The sequence below is a fragment of the Tauraco erythrolophus genome, chromosome 4, assembly GCF_009769465.1.
Source record: "Tauraco erythrolophus isolate bTauEry1 chromosome 4, bTauEry1.pri, whole genome shotgun sequence".
NCBI lineage: Eukaryota > Metazoa > Chordata > Aves > Musophagiformes > Musophagidae > Tauraco > Tauraco erythrolophus.
In genome coordinates, this window is record NC_141468.1 from 70,437,004 (window position 1) to 70,459,449 (window position 22,446).

A 22,446-nucleotide genomic window follows, 5' to 3' on the forward strand; every position below is an offset into this window, starting at 1 on the left:
TGGATAACACTGCTTGAGTACAACAGAGCTGCTGCACGGATTTCCACCCACGAAGGGCCTGCCCTTCAGTGTTGTCTCAGCGTGTGAGGGTCATGACTGCTTGGACAGGGAGCTATTCCAGTTTATTTTTAATATTTAAAATATTAAATCAAGATGTCCAGGGAAGTGTAATGTGGAGACAACCGGGAGGTAAGAGCTTTCCTCACGAGGCTACGAACCTCAGAGTCGGACAGCTTTCTGAAGTCAGGAGTGAGGTAGAAGAGGATCCCCTCCTTAGCTCCCGGCAGTGTCACTCCTCGGAAGAAGAGGATGAAGAGCATGAAGTAGGGGTAGGTGGCCGAGAAATACACCACCTGCAAAAGACACCATAAGAGAGAAGCCGTCAGCCCACCAGTGCCCAGGAGCTTTCCTGCCAGCAGTGACGTTGTGTCCAGTGCATGTCCCTGCAAGAGGGGATGTGATTCCCACGCACTGCCACTTTTGGCAGAATTTCCTTGTGTTTTCTGTTTCCCATTCCCATGCTAGTAATGTTTCTGGTTGTTTGAGATTTCTCTCTGCCAATGGCACACAAGGACGCACTAATCACAAAAGTAGCAGGCTGAAGTCTGAATGAATTGCCCAAAGACAAGGGAATTGCACAGGGATAAATTTAGTCCACAGAAGTAATCCCTTTAAGTCATCACATCCTTATTTTGCAGAGCTAAAGCTGATGTTTCTCTAGTCCAATGCATCCAGCAACATGAGTCGTCTTCACTCCACTGCTTTCTTCTCAGCACCATTTCAGGGACTCGCAGGAAACTGCCATCCCTCATCACGGGCCGGTACCAGTAATCACCAGGGCTTCACTGCAGCTGCATAGCTAAAACCTGTTTGAGAGCCACTGGGGAAGTTAACAGCTTAGGTGACCTACGCCTGAAGGCTTCTTTCTGATCTCTCCTCTAGATTATTCCTTTCATAATATTGTCGCGCTACACCACGCTGTGCTCTAAATAACACATGTCAGCATCTCAGCATTGCTGTTTCACTAAACTAAGCAATTACCTTTCCGCTATGCTAGCCTGAAATGCTACACAGTAAATAACAACGTGCTTCTGATCTGAAGGTGTCCCACCTGTATTTAAAGGGCAGCAAGAAAATTTTCAAAGGAGGTGGCGAGGGTTTTTTTCCACCAGCAGCATTTTAAGAGGACATGATTTTCAAAAGGAGGAGCCCAGAAGAGGCCTCACTCTCTCAAAGGGCTGTCCAGAGGCAGGAAACATAAGTAATCTCCAAAAATCTCTTTGGAGTCCTTCAGAGAGACTGAGGGCTCAGACCCATGACTTTATAGGCAAGAGTTATTCTCTGTGCTTACAATGACAATTACCATAAACACAGTAGCAAATTTTATAACCACGAAAGGTAAATGTCAGAAATTTAATAGCATCTACCGCGATTCTGCCTGATAACATCATAACCTTAGTTATAGGCACTCAAACAAAATTGAGTCCAGAGGACATTTGGCAGCTGAGACCCAAACACAGCAATGAGAAGCAGCACCGAAACACCCGGTCCTCACACCATACCTTGCCCGTCCACTCCACGCCCTTCCAGATGGAGAAGTAGACCAGCAGCCAGGCCAGGGCCAGCGTGCCAGCCAGGGGCCAACGCACGGTGCCGGGCTCCCCCAGGCCCTCAGACATCTGGTGCATGTTCCTCCTGGGGTGAGAGAGGTTGCAAGGTTGTGTTAAGGGGAAGCCTGACCCTTGGGGGCAGAGGGATCAGAGATCCCAGAGGTGGCTGAAGGGAAAAGGGTCAGGTGCAGATAAGCACGAGAGCCTGCAAAACCCTAAAGGGACTTGAGGCTGATCGTGATAGGATAAAGGAAGGAGAATTGGAGAAGCTGTTATCTTCTCTATCCATCTAACCTGCAGCTTTACAGCGCACCCCATGCCCATGCCCACCCCGGCTGATGGCCATCTCTGATGCCCTCCTGCCAAGGCTGTCCAAGGAAAGGTGCCAGCAGGCACAGCTGCAGCCCCGGCGAGCAGGCACCACGGCCGCGGTGAGGGGGAGAAACCTGTTGCAGGCAGGCTGTGGACGTACTCCCAGAACTCGGTGACAGCGCTGGTGAGGTTGGTGGTATCACTGAGGGAGTAGTTGGAGAAGCAGCGGTCGGTGTTCCAGGCATTCCCACAGCTCTGCCACGGCAGGTCCTGTACCGGCACAGGGACAGCAGAGTTATCATTAATGTGACATCTCTCAGGGGCAGCAGTGAGAAGTGAAATTTGCCTTCTTTTAAACCAAAACCCCTTTTTCTTTGCAAAGAGGTTGGGCAGCTCCTCTGGATGGGCAAGAACCTTGCAGCCAAAAAGCATGAAATGATTTTCCAAAATAATGGTAAATTGTGACAAAGACTTTCTAGGAAACAACATCACGACGTGATTAGGGCAATGCTGTAGTTCTAATAAAATGATAGCAATTCCCCGGATAGAAAGCCATTTCCAATTAACTGTTGGTAATTAATAGCTACTAATTAAAACAGCTACTGGGGGATATTGCGTTTATAATCACTACAGCTTTTGGCTAGCTTCACTCAACAAGTGGTTGGAATTTCTGCACAAAGCATAAACACTGATTTGTTTCGTGTCTCATTTATAGCAAGCTTCAGTGCTTAAAAAGCACGTGGCATTGAGAATGGGAGCTAATGGTTTGTCTACACAAGTAAACTACTGTAATATAAGCCCAGGAGTAGATTTAAAGCATCGTAGCTATGTCATGCTGTCCCCTGCCCTGATTATAAGCAGCACAAAGGGATTCCTGGGAGATGTTTACACCGTAGGTAGCTGTGTGACGACAGCACACCACTACAGATTTAATACAATCAGCTCCGGCGCTGTGAGCATGAAACCGCAGCATCAGGGGCCGTGCGAGAGCGCAGGGCAAACTCAGCCATGCCGTGCAGTGCCACAGCCAAGGCAGCCCAACGAGAGCAGCTCAGATACATCTCCACATCCAGCAATCTCATTTCCCGAGTGCAGCACATGTAGGTGAATACAGAGCAGCTATTCTGGATGATTTCCCTCTGCAGATAAGACCTCAGGCTCCAGTTCAATAAAGCTTTAAGAAGACATTTGTATCCGCTCCTATTCCTCCATGAACGCAGACCCTTCTAGAAATATCGTCTGTGTTTTAAATGCTTTGTGGCGTCAGTGCCTTTATGAGCTGCGTTCACCCACCATCTAAACCAGTTCACTCCAGCAGATGATCTAGAGGATGGTGTCCCTGTCCATGGCAGGGGAGTTGGAACTAGATGATCTTTAAGTTCCTTTCAACCCAAACCATCCTATGACTCTGTGATACCTCCTAACATGCACACTGGCTTGACAGAAGAAGGGCTATGGAGGGGCAGACAGGGACATGCCAGTGGCCACCCAGGCTGTTTGCACCCACTCAGTGATTTCATTGTGGACTTGCTAATTGCACTGATGCAAATGCAACGGCTCAAGCAGCATTGCACAGCAGCCCTTCGACCAAGTGGTTTGCACATCAGAGAGGCTGCACAGCTCTTATAAGGAGGGGCAGGCAGGGAGACAGTTTGTTGCTGCTCCATTTCAGAGGTCAGAAACTGCAGAAGGCAAGCTGGGCTCTTATTCAGGTTCAAAATACTCCTAGTAAAATTTAGGAGGGACAGGGGACAGGTATCAGCCTAGCTTTTTTATTTGCATCTTGGCTCCTTTTGAGAATCTGGAATCCTCTCTGGTAAAAGATCAGGCCTTGAGACGAACATCTGGAGCTGTCTGCCTAGGTAGGAGCACTGTCATCTGTTGGGTCTGTGACATCCTAAGATGTGTCCTGCCCAGGATGTAACTGGGATGAGTTTCTTTGGGGCAGACTTTTGTTCATTTGGGAGTCTCCCGAGGATGCACCTAATCATCCACGACTGACAGTTTTGTTCTGAACCCAGGAGTCTACAGTGGGTATTGGTGGTAGAAGCACTGCTGGGAATATCAACAGAATATTTAGCAAAAGTCTTGATAGATACTTGATATTTTGGATCAAATAAAAAGTGAAATTGGATGTACAATGTTCATAACAGCATTTCATGGTTATATCTAAATGAAATTATAAAAGACTTCATTTGACCCACAGGCTTGATGTCTTTAAGGCTCCAGGTTGCTCAGAGAGTTAAGGGAGCTCTTCCCAGCTGCTGGGCTGAAATGAATCATTCAGCTACCAAGAAGTTAATGTGGGGCTTGATTCTAACCTTGTACAGTAGAAGACTATGCTATGGGAAAAGAAACCACTATAAACCACAATGCCAAAGTACATATTAAGGGACAGTCACAAGCAGATGTCTAAATGCTTTCTGAATCATTTTCCCAGCAAAAAAATCTCTGGGATTTCATTTATCAAGAGGAGCATAAATGAGGATTAATTAAGGTCAGGACTAAGTGCTGGGTAATAAGGACATGTTGTGACAAAACCAGTTGTGGAAATGTGCAGATCTTAGATTTTCACAAATCTAGAAATACAACAGAGACACACGGTGAGTATTAAAGACTGATGTGAGTGGGAAACAGCTTCCAGAGAGGGGATGAGATCAGCCCCTCCAGAGGACCACCCTCTCCAGAGCACAAGCATCAGTACCCATCAGCACTATCAGGACTGCCTCCAGGGCAGATGAACCTCTTTGGGAAGGGCCCAAGATGGTGCAGACAAAGGCTCTTTGCACAAACTGCAAGCAGCTAGCACGTGTTTTGTAGCATAAACAACCGACCCCTCATAAAGCAGGGAGTAAGGACCCAGAACACAGCCAATGCCATGCTGTAGACATGTCTGTGACTCACCGAGGTGAAAGAGTTGAAGAGATAGTAGAGAGCCCAGGCGATTGATGACAATGTAGTAGATGTTCAGCCAGAAGGAGAGAACCACAGCTGCCAGCCCCACTCCTGCAAATGAAGGCAGAGAGCAGCATCAATCCAGGTCTCTGGCATCCAAGTGAGCTCATAGACACCACGACAAGTTTTGTGGCAGAGTGAGAAAAGCATATCAGCTCATCAGCGCAGGATGTGCTACGGTTGTACTGTGACGTGGTCAGCAAGGGAGGCTCATTCCTTCACATCTCACCCACCAGTTTCCACTGGGTGAGCAGTGCTACCTTCCAGTATGCTACAGGTACTTAGGGACAGACCTCCATGAAAACAGGATCCAGTCACTTCCCTGGCAGAATTGTTCTTCCTACATCCAAGGCATTTCTGAATCACCACTGGTTTCTAGAATGCAGTTACTCCAGACACAGCAACAGGTTCACGTCCCCTATCTACAGATTTCCCATGCAACTAAAGTAACCCTACGTAGGGAGGCTTGGGACAAGTCTTCTGCAACCAGAACCCCTCCATCCCAGTCCCTGCTCCTCATAAATTGCCTTGTCTGCTGAGCAGACTGCTTGAGCAGAGCATAGTGATTTTAGTGGCATCAGGGTCAGGACAGCTTGAGAAAGAGGGGAAAAAACTTCCCTCACCTGCCACCCCATCCCAGTCCCCAGGGATTTGCTGATTTACTTCCCAAACCATTAAAGGGTTTTTGTTTTTAGTTATGTGTCATTGCCCTCACAAACTTATAGTACAGTACCTTTAAACATGGGTGCTAATTCCAGACTCCCAGTCCGCCCACGGAGGTGTACTGGCCCAGAGCGGTTTCCAGCAGGAAGAGCGGAATCCCAGCAAACACCAGTGTCAGGAAATAAGGATGAGAAAGGCCCCTGAAAGAATAAGCAATGTATCAGTTGGCTCTCCCTTTCACCAAGAAGTAAATGACTCCAGCTGCAGTTTCTCACACACTTCAGACTTGCTCGGAGGCGACAGTTTGCAGCTGGAGTTGGTGTGTTTAGTAGGTCTCCCATTGAGATCACCACTGACTTCCCTTTACCTCTTCCTATCACTATGGATGTATATGTATCATATATACTGGCATCACTAGCTATGGGATATCAGTCTAGTTTAGTTGTTAGCTATTTAGGCAACGCGAAGCCCAGTCTGACAATGAACCCAGAAGCCCAGATACTGACATCAGTAACTTGTTCTTGTCGACGTTTTCTGTCTTACCTGCAGCAGCCCCAGTTCTTTACCTTGAGGGAAAAGGGCACAGGAATATCTAGATTGGTCACTACTTAATTTTCTTATAGCTATTCAGTCTCTTAAGGAAATGAGCTAAGACTGTATTTGCTCTTTTAACAGCCCTATACACTTCCCCATCCTTCCCCTAGGTTTACATTGAAAATTACTGGTGAAAACATTATTTCTGTCTATGGACCCTATGGAAATCATCTCATCACTAGAAATGAGGTAGAGCAGCCATTCAGTAGAGGTATTACTTGCATCTCATTATCAGAAGAGCAAATACAATAAGAAAGCCTCGCCGTATGATTTGAAGGCTGTAGGTGTTCAGGTCTTCTGACTTCTAGGACTTGGGACAAAGCCCATTTTCCAGCTTCCTCATGCATATGTCGGAGCATGCCATCGTTCCTGAGGAGGATAAACTCTCGCAGAAGATGATGGCTTGGTAGGGAGAGGGGACACTTAGTTTGCTCAGAAGCAGCTGGCCATGTCCAGGATGGCACTGGTTTCTGCACTAGCCGAAGGGTTGAACTGTCAGTCTACGTCTTCCTCTCCACATATTAGTGGGAAAGCAAACGCAGAGCCAACAAGCAAAGCCACTCTGGAGAGCTGCAGCTCAGCTTGCACCTGGCAGAGCCAGGCTCCAGCAGCTGCTTTCTGAGGGCAGAGAAGCAGCAAGGCACAGCCAGGGATGCTGGCTCAGGGGACACCCAGCTGGGGACACCCGCCTGCCAAGCAGGGAGCTGAGCCCAGCTGGGAGAGGCAGGCGCCAGCACCCAGCATGGGAGTCTGCAAGAGGCAGCGTGCAAGAGGAGCTGGCAGCGGGTGGTGGGGAGAAAACACGCTCCAGGCCAGCGGCTCGATGACCATGACCCTAAATCGCAAGCTGGCATGAAAGCAGAGGCTCTCGGCTTCACCAGCAGCCTGGCATGGAGGAGCGAACAGCTTGGAGCATCACTGTGGGAGGAGCGCTTCCACTCGGCATCCTCCCCTGCGCTCTCGCTAGCTGACGCAGCCTGCGAGGACAGGACAGGTCCAGCTCCCAGGAGCCCTGAGGGAAGCCAGGGCCCACTTCGAGGACACGGATACTGCCTTGCGACTTTTGTGCCTCATTGTAGAGTGCGGAGACTGAGCTTATCAGCAGTTCACAGCGCCTGGCTCGCTTCTGTGCAAGCAGCTAAAGAAATTTGGCCACAGCCCTGACCATCCCGTATTTTTCATCTACAGCAGGCCAGGAAGGTTTGTAGGTGAAAGATTTTACTAGGACTATGAGAAAAAAAGATAACCTTTGGACCTAGGTCATTTATCCTGGGTTGACAAAAATCCTCTAGAATAGGGCAAAAGCTACAAACTAGACCGCAGCCTTAAAGTGAGGGCTGTTGGTGATGACACTGCCGCTCTGGAGGGTCAGGTCCCCAAGCAGGCACAGATAACATCCTCGGCTGCTGTACGATCAGAGGTGAAATCAATTTGAAAATTTGCACCTAAAATTTGCATGCCTGTGCCTAAATCCTTAGCACAGAGAGAAAGGGGTAGTCTTTAATCTCTGGCCCTGGCTAGGCTGCTGAAAGGTCTGTTTCAGTTCCTGGGCCCACTACAAATGACTGTGTATGACCTCAGGAGAGCATAAAACTGTCTCCAAAGTTCATGGGTCAAAAGGGTGACGGAGCTGGTCCTGCCCTGCCTGCTCAGGGCACCGGCTCTTGGAGGAGGGGAAGGATCACACAGCGCCTGGCACTCACTGTGCAGCCCCAGATCTGCTTGCTGTCTCCAGCTCCTAATGTCGTAAAGCAAGGAATAATAATTAATTCTTAAAACGGCGAACACCGCCCGCGAATCAAAAGTTGAGCATTACAAGCTGTTACATGCCGTTGCTTGGAGTCTCAACGTGTCAATGAGAAATGCATGATGCTTGTTTAAAGAAACGTTCTTCTCTCAAGTTATTCAAGCTCAGGATCTCACAGACAATTTTAGCACCTACTGAGCCACATTTAGAGTCAATTTAGAGTCCGGTAAAATCCTGTTGACATCAGAAGAACTGCATGAGGTTAGAAATTAGCGTAGAGGCTGGAGCGTTAGTCATAGCTGGCACATTCAGCTGCGTGCAGAGCCAGCGGGGAGCCCGGCCATCACTTTGGGTAAAGCCTGCTCCCTGCAGCAGACGGGCTTGCACTGGGCTGCCGCACTCCGGGTGAGTATCCCCTAATTACTTGCCCGATTACATCGCTGAGCAAATCGGCCGTGAGCTGATACCAATGTGACAGCGGTAAACGAGATGACAATATTTCCATTCAGTTCCATTCGCCTGTGCGTAATGGAAGCAGCCCACACGACTGTGCTCGGAGCAGCGCGCATGCAGGACGCTAAAATTAGAGTCCCACCCACAGTCTGCTCTGCTCCGGAGGCGCCTCCGTCGGGGCAGAGCCAAGACGGTGCCCACCCGATTGCCAATCAGATGCGCGCGACCCTTCCTCGCTGCTCCGCATCGGCTCCCGGTGACGCTGTCGTGCGTCAGCTCTCCTGCCTGTCTCTGCCATCAGCAGCCTCCACTTGCCGCTCGTTATTGCCGGCTGCGGGGAACAGTTGTGCCTGCAAACAGCCCGACTGGATAGGGGTGAGAGGAACGAGCGACACAGGCTGCCACAATGGCAGAAACCAGACAGCGAGGCAGAGTGTTTGAGAGGAGGCAGGCACTGATTCCCACCTCTCATCCATCCGGCATTTTTGCTCACTGCTGGCTGATCTGTGTACCTGCAGCTGCCGGGGCAGAGATCAACTCGTGTGCCATCACTGGTGCTAATATAGTGCTCCGCACCTCCACAGCGCCCTCCATCCTAGGATCTCAGCTGACTTATAAATAGGACTGATTTTAGCTTCGAAACATCCTCATCCAATTATAGATGTCGTCATCCACACCTTTACGTGTCAGGAGACAGAGGCACAGCAGCGCGGATGCGGTGTGTTTGAGATGGTGCAGCAGTCCATAGGGCAGAGACTGGTTAAAAGCCAGTGCTGGGACTTAGCCACGGGGCTAATGTTGTATGAGCAGGGCTAGTGCAGTCAGGTGCCAGAGTGGGGCTAAATAAAACTGGCAGACCTGCACTGCAGCTTCAGCAATGGTGGCACAGGCTCCCCTAGGTAGACCTGCCCAATTCCCGTAAACCTCACCTGGCTCAGATGCGCACCTCCCACCTCCGCACAAAACAACATACTGAATCGAAATCTTCTTGTCAAAATGAGTAACTTGTCAAAATGAGTAACTGTCTAGTCTCCCACTGGGAGAAGAGGCCGAGGAAGGGCCAAGATCCCCCTAAATGCCTTGGAGCTACACGGTTGGACTGCTGCAGGGAGCTAGACTCCTCTGCTTTTTACTGGGGTGGGAGAAGAAGAGCAATCCTACACCATCTACAGCATGGACAATAGAAGTGGGCTGGTGGTATGAGGAAAAGTCATGAGAACCAAAGACAAAGTGGGTTTTGAAAAGGGAATTCAAGGCAAAAGAAGAAAATGATGTGGAGAAGAAGCTTGAGAAAAGACTCTCAGAGCAGCACGAGTGAATGTGGCACTGGGGACAGGGACTCTGAGCAATGAAGAGCTAAGAGGGAAGCAAAGAGCAACATGGGAAAACTAACAGACAATACTAAAATTATAATACAGCTTTAAAGGTGAGGTGAAGGGGTTTGGACTTGTGTGGGAAGCCTGAGAGAATGATTCAAGAAGGTGAGCAGCACTTCCACGGGGAGGGAAGGTTGTTTTAGTAACAGGCACAACAACGGGAGAACTGGTCAAGGGAGGAGAGAAGAGCCTCTGCTCTACTGACACCAGAGCAGCCCATATTTCCCTCCACAAAAGCATCTCTCTCCAAGTCTGAAGAAAATAACCATTTTAGAGGGGAGCTGAGGCACAAGGGTGTATTTTCTGACTTGGTCCAAGACACACAGAAAGTCTGTAGCTGAGCAGGGAGCTGACCTCCCAGATCTCTTGATTTCTACCCAGCACTGTTTCCCCATCTGCCTGCCTTTCTCTAGCCTTGCAATGGTTTGACAAAGTCTCAGCTGAGGACTGGTAAGGAAAGGATGTAGGGGAACAAAATTAAAAAAAATAAATAAAGCTGGTGTTAGCTGTCTGCAGAGGAGCACACTGCTACCAGCTGCATCACTATTACTGTGAGATCTTTGCCAGCTGCTGCCTTCTCTCACTGCCTGTGTTTTCCAGGCATTAGAATGGAGATGGTAACTGTGAACATTGTCACAGCACGTGCTAAGTCAAAGCTCATTTTGTTTCATAGATGATGACACTTACGTGCGCCTGTGTGCATGTACGTATGTATGCATGCTTGTACATATGTCTACACAGCTCTGATATGGTCCATGCAAAGCTTCTAATTAAAAATCCTCAGACATGTGACCCAAACTCCGATGCAAACTGTTAACCACTTGAGAATACACTAGACTGAGGGAGAAACCCACCATTAGCCGATATAAAGTGATTTCCCTAGGAACGTCCCAGCATCCAGCTGGGTGCCTATACACATAGCCCTTCTTGTAAATAATGAGATGCTCAAACACTCTTGTTGTAGCCCTGTGAATTTGGACCACAGAAGCTTGACAAAACTCAAACTTCTTGTTATATTTCTTTGGGTTGCTTCTTCCCAACCTGCGTTTGCTAGTGAAGCCCACAGGCTGCGGGAACGAGTCTCCCAACAGCTTAATAACTCATACGGTGAGGGAGAGCTCTCAGCCAGGGGACCAGCTGCTTGCCCAGACCCACGCCAAACCAAAGCCCATTCAGAGGACAAGTGTGCTCAGTGATGAATGCAGGTGCTGTGCGTTTCTCTCACCTCCTCCGTTCTTGCCACAGAGATAGGGAAAGCGCAGCAGACGTTGCCCAGCCCAATGGCATAGCCCACGCAGGACAGCAGAAGTCAAATTTTCCCTTCCAGGAGCCTCTGTCTGGGATCTCCTTCTTCTTAGTGCTCACAGCCTTGGGGGTGATGGGCTCCGACTCCTCCAGGGCTGCCTGCTTCACCTCAGAGGGAGAGCTCAGCTCCACGGAGGTGTTTCCATCTTGCCCATTGTCAGATGTATGGCCGCTCTTGCTCAGGGGCTGAAGGAACAGGAAGGGCAGGCTCCACCCTGTCTGAGCACGGATGAAATGGGATGCGCAAGTCAAAGCTCCTGATGAGAAAGTAGAGAAAGATGTTATCCTATGTTAATGTAAGGGGCTTAGGGGAGAATCTTGCTGGGGCTGAGGTGGGCTCACTGGATATACTGGTGCACACCAGGGCAGCCTCTTCATGCCTCCCTGCCTTCCCCAGAGATTAAAAGGAGGATAATTTTCCCTTGCTCTACAGCTGCCCTCCTAAGGAGCCATGGTCATGCAGGCTGCTAACAGGCTTAGACCTGATTGTCACCAGTACATAGCAAACCTCTCACTTCGTTTCTTATCTCCTCCTCATCCTAACACCTGCTCTGCAAGAAAAGCTCCAGGATCAGTGTGTATGCAGGGAAGTCACAACCTGTGGGTCACCCACCACAGAGCAGTCCAGGCAGACAAATATATCTAGTGTATCTGACCGAAGGTGAAGAAGGACATGATGGAGGTGCCACATCCCCCAGGTGTGAGCCCAAAACTGAGTGCACCAGCCATGGAGCCACCTGAGAGATGGTGTGGACCAGTCACCCAGGCATGGCTGTGACAGCATAGCTTTGCAGCAGCACCTCCAATATGGACATGCCCCACGTTGCAATCCCGTGCCCTAATCCCCTGTCGTGGCAGTGACACAGCCGTGATCACAGCTGTGCACCTGCAGCCCCTGGCAGAGAAATTGCTAATCTGCTCAGCACCTCCTTGTACACCACATAGTGTGTGACATTGTATTTGGCAGGTGTATTCAGGTGATGCTCGTTAGCAGCTATAGGCAGCCTGTGAATTACTGAAACCCCACTAAGTCAGAACTCCAAAGTCCTGAGGATTAATTGGATGAATCTGACTAAAATATTTAATGAATATTTCCATTATATTAGGAAATTCTATTATATATATAATATATAGAGAAATATATATAAAAATGTATTATATTTAGGCTCTAACATGGACAACCAGCACACCAAAAAATTCAGACAGCAAGCGAGAATAGGCTGCGTTTATACCAGTGTCTAAAACAATATTGCACACATCTTGAAAACTTAAGTGCAGTTCTCCCTTCCCCTTACAGAAGCTATTGAAAAGTCAGAAAAAGGCATGGAGGACAGCCAAAAGTATGCTCAAAAGTGTGGAACGTCTTCCATGTGAGGAAAGGATAAATGAACAATAATTCATTGTCCTGTGGAAGAGGTGACTGACAGGGGCCTATAAATGTATCTGTGTCATAAAATATGAGTATTCACCACTTCTGATGCAAGAACTACCCGGGATTAAATCAAGACAGCAGGTGGTAGGTTCAAAAAGAGCGAAAGGTGATATTGCCCAAAATGCACAGCTATGGAGTGAGACTCCCCACCCCAGAACATGCTGAATGCTAAGTGTTTACATGACTTCAAAAAGGAAATTAAGAGGAAAAACAATGGAAGGAGAATCCATCAGGATCTCATTGTGGTTCAGGAAATCCCTGAGCCACAAGTCGCTGGAGGTTGAGGGACTCTTCCAAGGAAGTATCACTTCCTGCTTTTCCTGGTTTTATCCTCTGCCCTCAACATCTGCCCTCGGCCAGTGCAGAAGACAGATCTGGGGCTGGCATGGTGTTGGCTCTCATGCAGCTCTCAGCTCATTTTACACAGTCTAATTTAAGCCTCAACCAGGGGTGGTAAGGACAAGTGCTACAATCTCCCAGAGAAGTCTGTTGACAAAACACTCCCAGATGTATGTATCAAAAAAAAAAAAAAAAAAGAAAAGAAAACCTAGTGGGTATATGAGGAAACAAAGCAATGCTGTGAAGAGGTGGCATGCTCTAGCAGTCAAAGCTGCCCTTGCTTGAGCTGTTTACACTTGTCAGTCTTGTCACCTAAGCAAACAGTACCCGTCTGCCTCATGGGATGCTTGGGGGACTCATTAACTAGCGTTTCTAAAGCATCCTGGACAGAGAAGGTCTCCCAAGCCCAGGCTCAACTGTAGTATCAGCTCCTGCTTACTACAATTGACACCCCATGGTTACAGCAGACGAATTTCCTTCCCTCATAGAATTTGTCACTGAGATTAGAAAAACTGTGTCAACTGTGAAGGGAATGGCTGAACCAGAAAATAACTGTAATTCATTCCAGTAAATCAGTGGAGAAGCCAGAAAGCTCCTTGCTGAGGGATGAAGGCTGTAACCAAAGCCCTCTGAGCTATGGAGCCAGCCCTGAGCCTCGCAACTACTCTAGACCAAGGATGGTTGCAGGTAAGCCCAGAAGTAAGTAGCAGCACAAAAGCCTCCTGGGAAGAAGGGACCATTCCACATAGCCCATGAGGCAGGTGCCAGAAGAAAGCCTTGCTGGACACCCAAAGCAAAGGCTTTAGTTAAGGCATCCCCTTTCTGTCCTACACCTTGTGATAGCACTGTCACACCAGCTTCTGGGTCCTCAGTACGGCAAGGAGGAAAAAGATTATGCAGAACGTGTAGGAGGAAAGTGAAATAAAGACAATTTATATATCAAAACAGAAGAAATAGCACTGAAACCCCTGGGAAGAATTCAGAGCTGGGCTAAGTCAGGATAATTAGCTATGCCTGGAGACATAACAAATTAGGCTCAGCAGAAGCCCTTTTGACTCAGACATTTTTTTCTGTGACAAAAACCAGTAAGTAAGCTGCTATCTTTAAAAAGTATGCATATATCCTGCTCTCCCTGTGCTCTTTCCCCGTTCTTGCTGCCACAGTTCTGGAGCAATACTGCAGCTAGATGATCACAACTCATATTTCATATACTTGAGGTAAGATGATAGAGGAGCAGCAGACTGTACTGGCAGTTTCTTCTTACCTGAGAAATGTGGTCCTTCATCTCCAGCTCAGGAAGAATAAACTAGATTTATAGAGGTTTATCCACAGTTAAGAAATAGAAAAACAATCAAGAGGACCCACTGAAGGTTCATCCCACCTACTGTCCTGTCTCCTTTAGTGATGGATGATTAGGGCAGAAGGGCTCACGCATGTCCCGCAGCCCAGCTGTGCCATGTGCTTCCCCAGACACGCAGCTCTGACCAGGAAAAATACAGGCATCGGTTGCTCCAGGCTAAGTGTTTGACTCCTCTGTTTAGACATCAGCTCACACGCTGGAAAAGTGTCCTGCTGGACGAAACACACTAGCCCCTCCACTTACCCACATGGGTCTCCTCCAGCATGAGTGCAGGGCTCTGCCCTGTGCTGACAGCCTAGAGAGAGCAGGGTCGTTCAGCAGCTCTCTGTCATGTCACATTATTTGTTCTGAAAGCACACACGGCGCTTTGGGCACAGCAAAATGCCCGAAGGACTCAAAATGATAATCAATAGGAGCAGAGCTACAAGCTGGAGGTGGGCTCTGCTTCGCAAGGACTTAAAAACAAGTCAAAGAGTTTAGCATGACACTATAGCAGTTTCTCATTCGGCTTCTTCTAAATACATCATATTCTGAAGCCAAGATTTCAGAACAATCACTAAAAGCTAGGGTCATAAATCCCTGGCAGTAAAGTAGTGACCTGCATTTCACCGAGTCGTGCAGAAGGCCTGGTCTTCTGCTGCTCAAGTCAATAAAAACAACGGCGTGGTCCCCAGCGGGTGCAGAGCCAGGCTGAAATGCATACCGGAAAATGGTCCTTCCCTTGCTTTTTTATGAGGAATTTAACTTCAAGTAAGAAATAGCCCTGAAAAAGTGTTACCTTCACTTGAAACGCTGCCGCCTGAAACTGCTAACAACAGTGGACCTTTTTGCTTTCCCCTGCTTCAGTGTGAAATATTAAGAGTCTCTTCAAATTTGACGGAAACCAAAAATTTCAAGGGCATAAAATTGCCCGAAATGAAACAGCAAAATTACCTGTGGAAACACGTGCAAGAAATACTTTCACACCTCCCCACCTCTTATTTGTCAGTGCTGTAACAGCCATACAATCACTTCTGACCCACGCAGGTAGAGCCACAATTAGTTTAATGACACGCGCAGGCTGTTGTTCAGTCAATTAGACTTTTCCCTCCGTCCACACCATTTAATGACGCCGAGTAGCCCCAAGGCTCTCGCATCTTGTTTAGAGCCGTGACCGTCTGATCAGGGCACAGCAGACTCTCGGACGATTTTCTGCTTGCTGCAGCACCAGCATATGCTCGAGCTTCCCGCACTGGTGAAGCTGGAGGGGCTGAGGCAAAGCCCCCCGTGGGAGCCCAAGGATGCTGGTGGAACCTGTGGATGTGGATGTGGATGCCAGCCCCACGTGGAACCTGTGCGGGGCTGGAGCATTGCTCGCCTGCCTGGCTGGGTCAGGCAGACAGAGGAGCATTTAAAGCTCATCGTGGCACCGGAGAAGCTTCCTCAGGGAGCAGAGAGCCAGCAGGCCTCTCCCGTGGCTTCCACCGGCGCCCAGCCCCAGCCCGAGTGGCCACCGTGGCATGAGGACAGAGGCCGGGCTGGGTGCCGCTGCCCTCCGGACAGCCTCCTGGTAGGATACGGGCACCTCCCTGAGCCCCGACAGCTTTCAGCTTGGAGAAGAGAGACGAGTAGCTGAAAGGCATCCCTGTCTCCATCCTCCTCAGCACAACTACCGCATTAAAAAAGATTAAAGGCCTATTTCTGCCCGTTTCAAATGTGCTGATTAAATTAACAAGCATTTTCCTTTTCTTATATAGTGCAAGCTGGCATGCTGGGGGTGCCAGTTTCGCCATTCTGGGAGTTTATAGTTTTTGCTATGTTATCCTTTTGCCCTGCCTGAAGCAATGCAGACATTTTTAATCCAGCTTTCTTGTGCAAAGACGCGTCTGCCTATTCCCAACCCCAGTTACTTTTTGAGCTCACTGGCGAGTTTCACCTATATTTAAAAGGGAACACAGCCCTCAAATACATCCAGTTCCTTGAGCAAGTAGGGAATGGAGAGAGGGAAGAGACTTGGGTTAGTCCTTCTCCCAAGGAAAGGCTGTAGAGTGATCCTCAGGACACAGCCTGGAGACACGGGAGACAGGCAGGAGAACTGAGGATGGGGTGGTGTGAGGTACTAGAGAGACAGTAAACAGTGCCATAAGGACCTGTCATGAGAGGTGGAGGATAAAAGGCGTTATGAAGAGAAAAGCAGGCATCATTAGTTCTGCCGAGAAAAAAAAAAACACAACTCACTTTTCCTCCTTTAGGACAGAAGCTGCTGTTTTGCATATATTTCTCCACATTTTTGTATGCACAAACCTGAATAACATTCACTGGCCTCCTCTGCCTGCCTTGTTCCTTGCCAAGGGGCGATCCCTCTCCAGGGAGGCTAATGGAAAAAAACTTCCAGTGACTTCAGCGAGAACATTACTGGGACAGAAGGGCCTGAAATGAACACAGAGGGCATTTCTAGCTGAAATTTCTCACTTGCTTTATACCTCCTGCTCTCTTTCCCTGCAGCCCAGCATGGTGTCCAGGCAGTGTCACCGCAGTGCGGGCAGCCATCCCCACTGGCCCCTTCACTCTGTCCTGCAGAGCAGCTGCGTGTCGCAGCTCAGCCAATGCAACGCAAGTTACTGCTCCTGTCGGCCACTACCTTACTAAACTGCGCCCCAAAGCTCAAACCCTGAGCTGCAGCAACATCCTCAGTGGGACCGTGGTCTTCACAGAGGTAATACCACCCTTCTCACCGGGAGTCACAACTGCTGTGCAAACACATGGCTGTCTACGTGTGAGGGGGAAATGGTAACTTCATACACGGAGAGCTAGACTTGATGCACCTCCAGAGACGTTGCAGGTAATGTCAGTGGTTATTTGTTGCATTGGGCTTGATGTGTTTGGAGGGTTTTTAGTTTTTTCTTTTTTTAATGAGTCATTGAACAGAGCGAATTGGGCGAAACTGGTCTTGCAATGGAAAGTGATGACCTTCACCTGAGAAGGTCACCTTGGCTTTGTTGCCACAATTTAATAAAGAAAAAGTGAATAAGAAAAAAAAAACAAACATTTGCAAGGAAGAGCAGAAACAAGTGGGAGAATGATCCAGAGACTCCTCTGAAGTGTTCAGCATGGCAGGGGAGCCATCTCTCCTCACCTCACATAGCGGAGGAGCAAAGGACTGGTCACTGTGTGCCCACTGTGGGCAGGGCACAGACGAGTCCAGCCCGTTCCATACCAGTCAGCACCTGCTGCTCTTGGAGTGAGTAAGATGAGCAGGTAAAAACCCCTGTGCTGCCTCAAAATCTGCTACTGCATTCAGCTGAAAGCACAAAGGGGAAGATAGATGGGAGGAGGAGATAAGACACAGACCTTCCCCTGCTGCTTCCGGGCAGAGTCACAGCAGCTACTGAGCACTGCATCAAGTCATCGAGAGCTCATCCAAAACCCAGGCACCTGTGAAACTGCCTGGCACCACTCTGGCACATGTATTCAGTTCCGAGAAAGGCCAGAGCCTCACCACATAGAGGGCAACACTGTTTTTCTGCTGCAGCACAGCCAAGCCAAGGAAATCTGTGTCCCATTTCAAATGCCAAACTCTTTGTTCTCCTTCTCCATGAAAATGGAGAGATAATCATGCCCCAGAGCCCTGAGGCTGCTGCGAGGCTCCACTTGTTCATATGCTTTTTTTGGTGGAAAATAGAGAATGGCAGATCCAGCTCCCCCCGCAGGAACCACACATGATCATTGTTAGCCAGCAGCCCCTTGCTGAGGTTTCTTTGAAATAGCCCTGAAAACGTGCTCATTACACAGCAAGGGCGTCATCTCCTGCCGTCTAGGATCAGCCTGCAACTAGCTGGGCATTATTATCCCTACTACTTTAATGCTCAGAGCTTCTTTCTCCTCTCCCTACTTCTTGTGCCAAACACAATACAGCAGTGCAGAAGGAGCAGCTCTTCCCCTGAGGCTGTTGATATCAGGAGATAAGGCAGATGAAGGAAAGGTTGTTGTCCCTGCTGCCTTGGCTAGAGACCCGAGCCACAGCTTGAACACCCAGTCCATACCAGGCTGCACACCAACACTCCAGGGCCAGGCACATCCTTTACTGGATGAGCATCTCCACAGGGGCCAGACATGGCACTCACTTGCTCACTCCTGGCAAACAGGACCCAGTGCCATGGGGAGGTCCATCATTATACTGCTAAGGACCTTCATCGTTTGTTCCTCATGCCCATTAAACTTCTCCACAAGACACTTGCAGCTGTGTGTCTTTGGCCTGATTTTTGTTCTCCTCAGAAAAAAAATCCCAAACTGTTGCAGATCTTCTCTTGGAGGGAGGAGAACTGAAATTAAATGTGCTGGAGGTCTCCATCAGGTGCTGGCAGAATCACAGTGAGGTCACCAGCAAACTGAGGAGCCTTTGGTAGCTAGGCTGTGGCTGTCTCGTCCTCCAAGCAGCACTCACGGGAGATGGGGAGCAGGTAGGAGAGGAGGGAGGGGTTGGATGAGTTTGGCCATTTCTCCAGTGCTGCGGAGACAGAGGAGGGATGTGGAGGGCTTCACCTAGGGAGTGAGGCACCTCCTTCAGGGTCAGAGTCTCTTTGAGATAGGAAGGAAGGGCACAGACATAGCCCCCTCAAACACTGCAGCAGCTGTACGGGCAGGGAAGCTTGACTCCAGTGTCAGAGACCACCAGAGCTTGCAGGACCTCTGCGAAGGGCCATCAAGTGCCTGAAACACTGTGTTTTGGGTTGATCCTTGGGACTGCTGTGCACAAGGCTGGGAAGAGTTACCCCAGCCCCATGGAGGGGCAGTTGTACCGATCCCTCTTCTATGGATGTCACCTAGCCCATCCCCTGAGCCCTACCCACTAGAGACCCTCCTCAGGGAAACTTGTCAAGGGTTTCACCTAAGTGATGTTACAGCATCTTTACTGAGCCATCATTTAAGCTCACTACATCTCCTCCCAGCCCACAGACAGTGCAAGAAGCTTTCTCCTTTTTGGGCCCCAAATACCACTTTTGGGTGGTGCTCTGGAACTGTCATCCTTCCCCTCGCCCTGCCTGGCAGCACCAGCCCCCAGATGGGAGTGAGGGCTGCTTACTCAGCAGGGCAGGGACCAGCACCCACACATCCTCCCCAGCCACCCCTGCTGCAGCGTGCAGGGCGTGATGGCTCACGCCCTGCTTCTCCACTGCAGCAGAAACACCCTCCCCAGCCCAGGCTTTTGCTCAGGGTGAGGGGGTGTTGAAGTGGAGGTTGGCTGCTGCAGCTGCCTGTTAACACCAAGGGGAATCCAGTTAGCTTCTGCCTGGCAGTGACAGATGGGAAAGATGTTGCCTTCCCAGCAACTGATGTCTTTCTTGACCAAGGGGACATCTCAGTGGCAATGGCAATGGTAACCAGAAGAAGAAAATTAGGCATGGCAGTGGTGCAGCTGAGGGTAAAGCACAGACAACCTGCTTTGGGCAGCATGCCTGCTTCACACTGCTTCAATGGAGTGTCAGGCAGGCTGGTCTGCTCCATTTGCTCACCTCTCCGGCACCTTTTGGGAGACAGAAACCATCTGTCATCCCACCTTGTCTTCAAGGTGCTGAGCCCCTCAGCCTCACATCCAACCCAGCGTGGATGGAGGAGATCTCATCACCTGCAGCGGCCCTTCCCCAGGGATGTTCATGTGGGCAGGTGGCTCTTCCACACCACCACTGCAATGGTCCCTTCTCCAACCCCAGCACTCATGTCCCCAAGAGCAGACACTGTTGTCCCAGTGGATGCACCTACCTCTCAGTTGTGGGTCCTTGAGGTGCGCAGAGCTGCTCACGGAGACACCATCCTGCGGAGGCACATACTGACCTGCTCCTGCACACAGAGGGGAGCTATGAGACCCTCCTGCCGCAGGGCTCCTCTCCCCCTGCCTCACCCCACACAGCTCCTCATTGCCTGTATCGACGAGTCCTTAATGAGCTTTGAGCTCACGTCCAGTCAAATCAACACCCTGCATGTCGCGGGTGTGGGGCGGGGGGGTACCCAGAGCCACTGGAAAAACATACGTCGCTGGGAGAGAAGAGGTTCCAAGGGCATGGGCAGGAGGGAGGGCAGGAGCGTGGGCCAAGGGTCTGGCACCGAAAAATGGGGGAGGCAGCAGGTGAGTGGGTTGCATGGGGTTGGCTGCACCCATGTTGCTGCAGCAGTTCCTGCGAGGATGGCTGCAGCAGTACCTAAAAGGCCATGCTAAAGGTGCTGTGCGCATCACCTACCCTCCGTGTTTGCAGTCAGACATCTCCTCCACAAGCAGGGCTGGCTGCAGCCGCACAGAGGATGCAGAGGTCCGGTGCACCACGCGTATCAGGGAGGTTGGGTCTCTGTCTGTGACCCCCTCCTGCTTTCACACCGCCCTGCCCGACACAGCCCTTGCACAGGGCCAGGCTTGCGACGGCACAGCCCTGCGAAGGGGGAACGGACAGGCAGGGCTCAGGAGGAATCGCCCCAAAGGACACTGTGGTGTCACTGGTCAGGTGCACTACTGGCTGTGGGTCAGGCTTTTGGGGTGGAGGGGAAAGGCCGAGGAAGAGGAGTGCTTCTCATTTGAGGTGTCAGGTACTCACCACCAGCCAAGGAAAGGAGCCACATGTGAGTGGCCAGTTGCTTAGCAGGTAAATCCTGTCGTTGGCTCTAAAAGCAGTTGCATGGAGCCTTTATTTCCCTTTTCTTTTTCTCTTGAGGGCACAAGACAATTTGCATCCACGGGGAGCCCTGAGAAGTCTCCCTCAAAGGCGGCATGCGGGAGCTGCTGGTTCTGCAAGCATCACCTTGTTAGTGGCAGCATTTTCAGAGGCAAACAGGAAGGAGCCCAAGCAAGTCAATGTATAGTTCTGTCCAGAGATCACTGGCAAAAGTGACATCTTCTCACTTGCCAGCTCCTCTTTTTGTATGAAAGCAGAGCTAGGTATGCTTAAATCAGTGACAAAAGCACACTTAGCAGCTTCCAGCGCTGCAGAGACAATGCAGCCGGTGATCTGGATTCCCACTGTGACCTCCAGCCTATACACAAGGGCTTGCTTCACCCTAGCCATGACCCCGCACCAGCTCCTCAGGTGCTCAAGCGGGCTGAGGGCACCCCGGCGATCCCATACATTTTATTCCTCGTTGGCAAAACTCCCCTTCTTTAAAGGTCCCCCATGTCTCCTTAGAGCGGGCAATCGCACCCATAACCCATCACAGCTAAACCTAACACAGCTCATCTGCCAAAGCCCTTAACCCATACGGATGGGAGGGAAAAAGTGCTGCCTTATGTCTTTGCTGAGGTTGCTGCTCGTGGTCCCATCTAAGTCTGCGCTCACATCCTGCCAGTGGGCTGTTTAAAGATGGGGTTTCAGTGGGTGCTAGAGGAACGTCAAGGAAACAGCAAGACTCCCACTGGGTTATTTTGGCCATCAGGCAAAGGAGAAAGACAGTGTTTCCAGGCGGGCTGGCAAGAGGGAGAATGGAGAGAGAAAATTATTTTTGCTGGGTAAACCCAGGAGGGTTTATGAGCTGAGTAGGAGGATCGCACGCAGGCTGGAGGCATCCTGACAAAAAGACATCCTCTCTGAGCTGGAGAAAACGCTGTGAGCAGGAATCTCTTTTGAAAATGAGCTGTGGGGTCTGATGGAGCACCCTGGTTCCTCTCTGCTGGGGAGCTTGTGCTCCCCGTGCCACTCTGTGAACTTGGGTATCTTTTATTTAGCAGCTAGTGAAGTTAAAAGAAAGGTAAACTACATCTGTTGCAGAAATCTTTCCCTTAGGCTCTTGTCTGGGATTAAAACCAGCCATTGAAAACCTTGTGCTGCCCTCACTCCCCAGAAAACCCACTGGGCACTTCCACGAGCGAGCGCAGCCTGACCTGGCCAGACTGGTGAGGGCAGGGAGGGTGCGTTGCAGAACAGGGGAGTCACTATCGCCCGTCGTGCCACGGAGCTCTGCTGGGACTGCTGCCGGCTGAGTCCCGCAGGAGCGAGGCAGAGCCCCTGCCCGGTGAGCCAAGGCTCGCAGCGCTTGGTCACAGCTCTCGGTGGGAGCAGGACTGGCGGAGGTGCTTCTCCCGTCTGCCGGGGAGTGCGCGGGCACAGCCATGGGTGTGCTGGACCATTTAGGAGGCTCAGGTCTCGCTCGTCTGCCAGGCTTGCTTGGCTGCTGCTGCGGGGCCCAAGCCAGGAGAGGGTGTTTTGAATGTAACGCCACGTTACAGGGTCAGGTTTGCTTCAGCCAAATAAACCAAATTAGAGCAGGTACCTGCAGATGGTAATCTCATTAGGGAGCCAGCAGCAAAGCCCCCGGCCTCCTTTTGTCAAAAGGAATGAAAA

At 50.1% G+C, this 22,446-nt stretch overlaps 1 protein-coding gene across 1 annotated transcript in view; it reads right to left on the bottom strand.

The window, feature by feature from the left end:
• The window catches only part of LOC104377488 (sodium- and chloride-dependent GABA transporter 1), a 37,616-nt gene extending 16,439 nt beyond the window's left edge, over positions 1-21,177 (bottom strand). The window contains 14 exon segments of the mRNA XM_086610752.1: positions 219-353; positions 1,563-1,695; positions 2,083-2,192; positions 4,827-4,868; positions 4,870-4,928; positions 5,611-5,628; positions 5,631-5,729; positions 5,732-5,740; positions 10,936-10,972; positions 10,975-11,015; positions 11,018-11,230; positions 18,570-18,632; positions 19,886-19,963; positions 21,015-21,177. Coding sequence (XP_086466878.1) covers positions 219-353; positions 1,563-1,695; positions 2,083-2,192; positions 4,827-4,868; positions 4,870-4,928; positions 5,611-5,628; positions 5,631-5,729; positions 5,732-5,740; positions 10,936-10,972; positions 10,975-11,015; positions 11,018-11,230; positions 18,570-18,632; positions 19,886-19,963; positions 21,015-21,177 — 1,200 coding nt within the window.
• Positions 21,178-22,446: the final 1,269 nt, after the last annotated feature.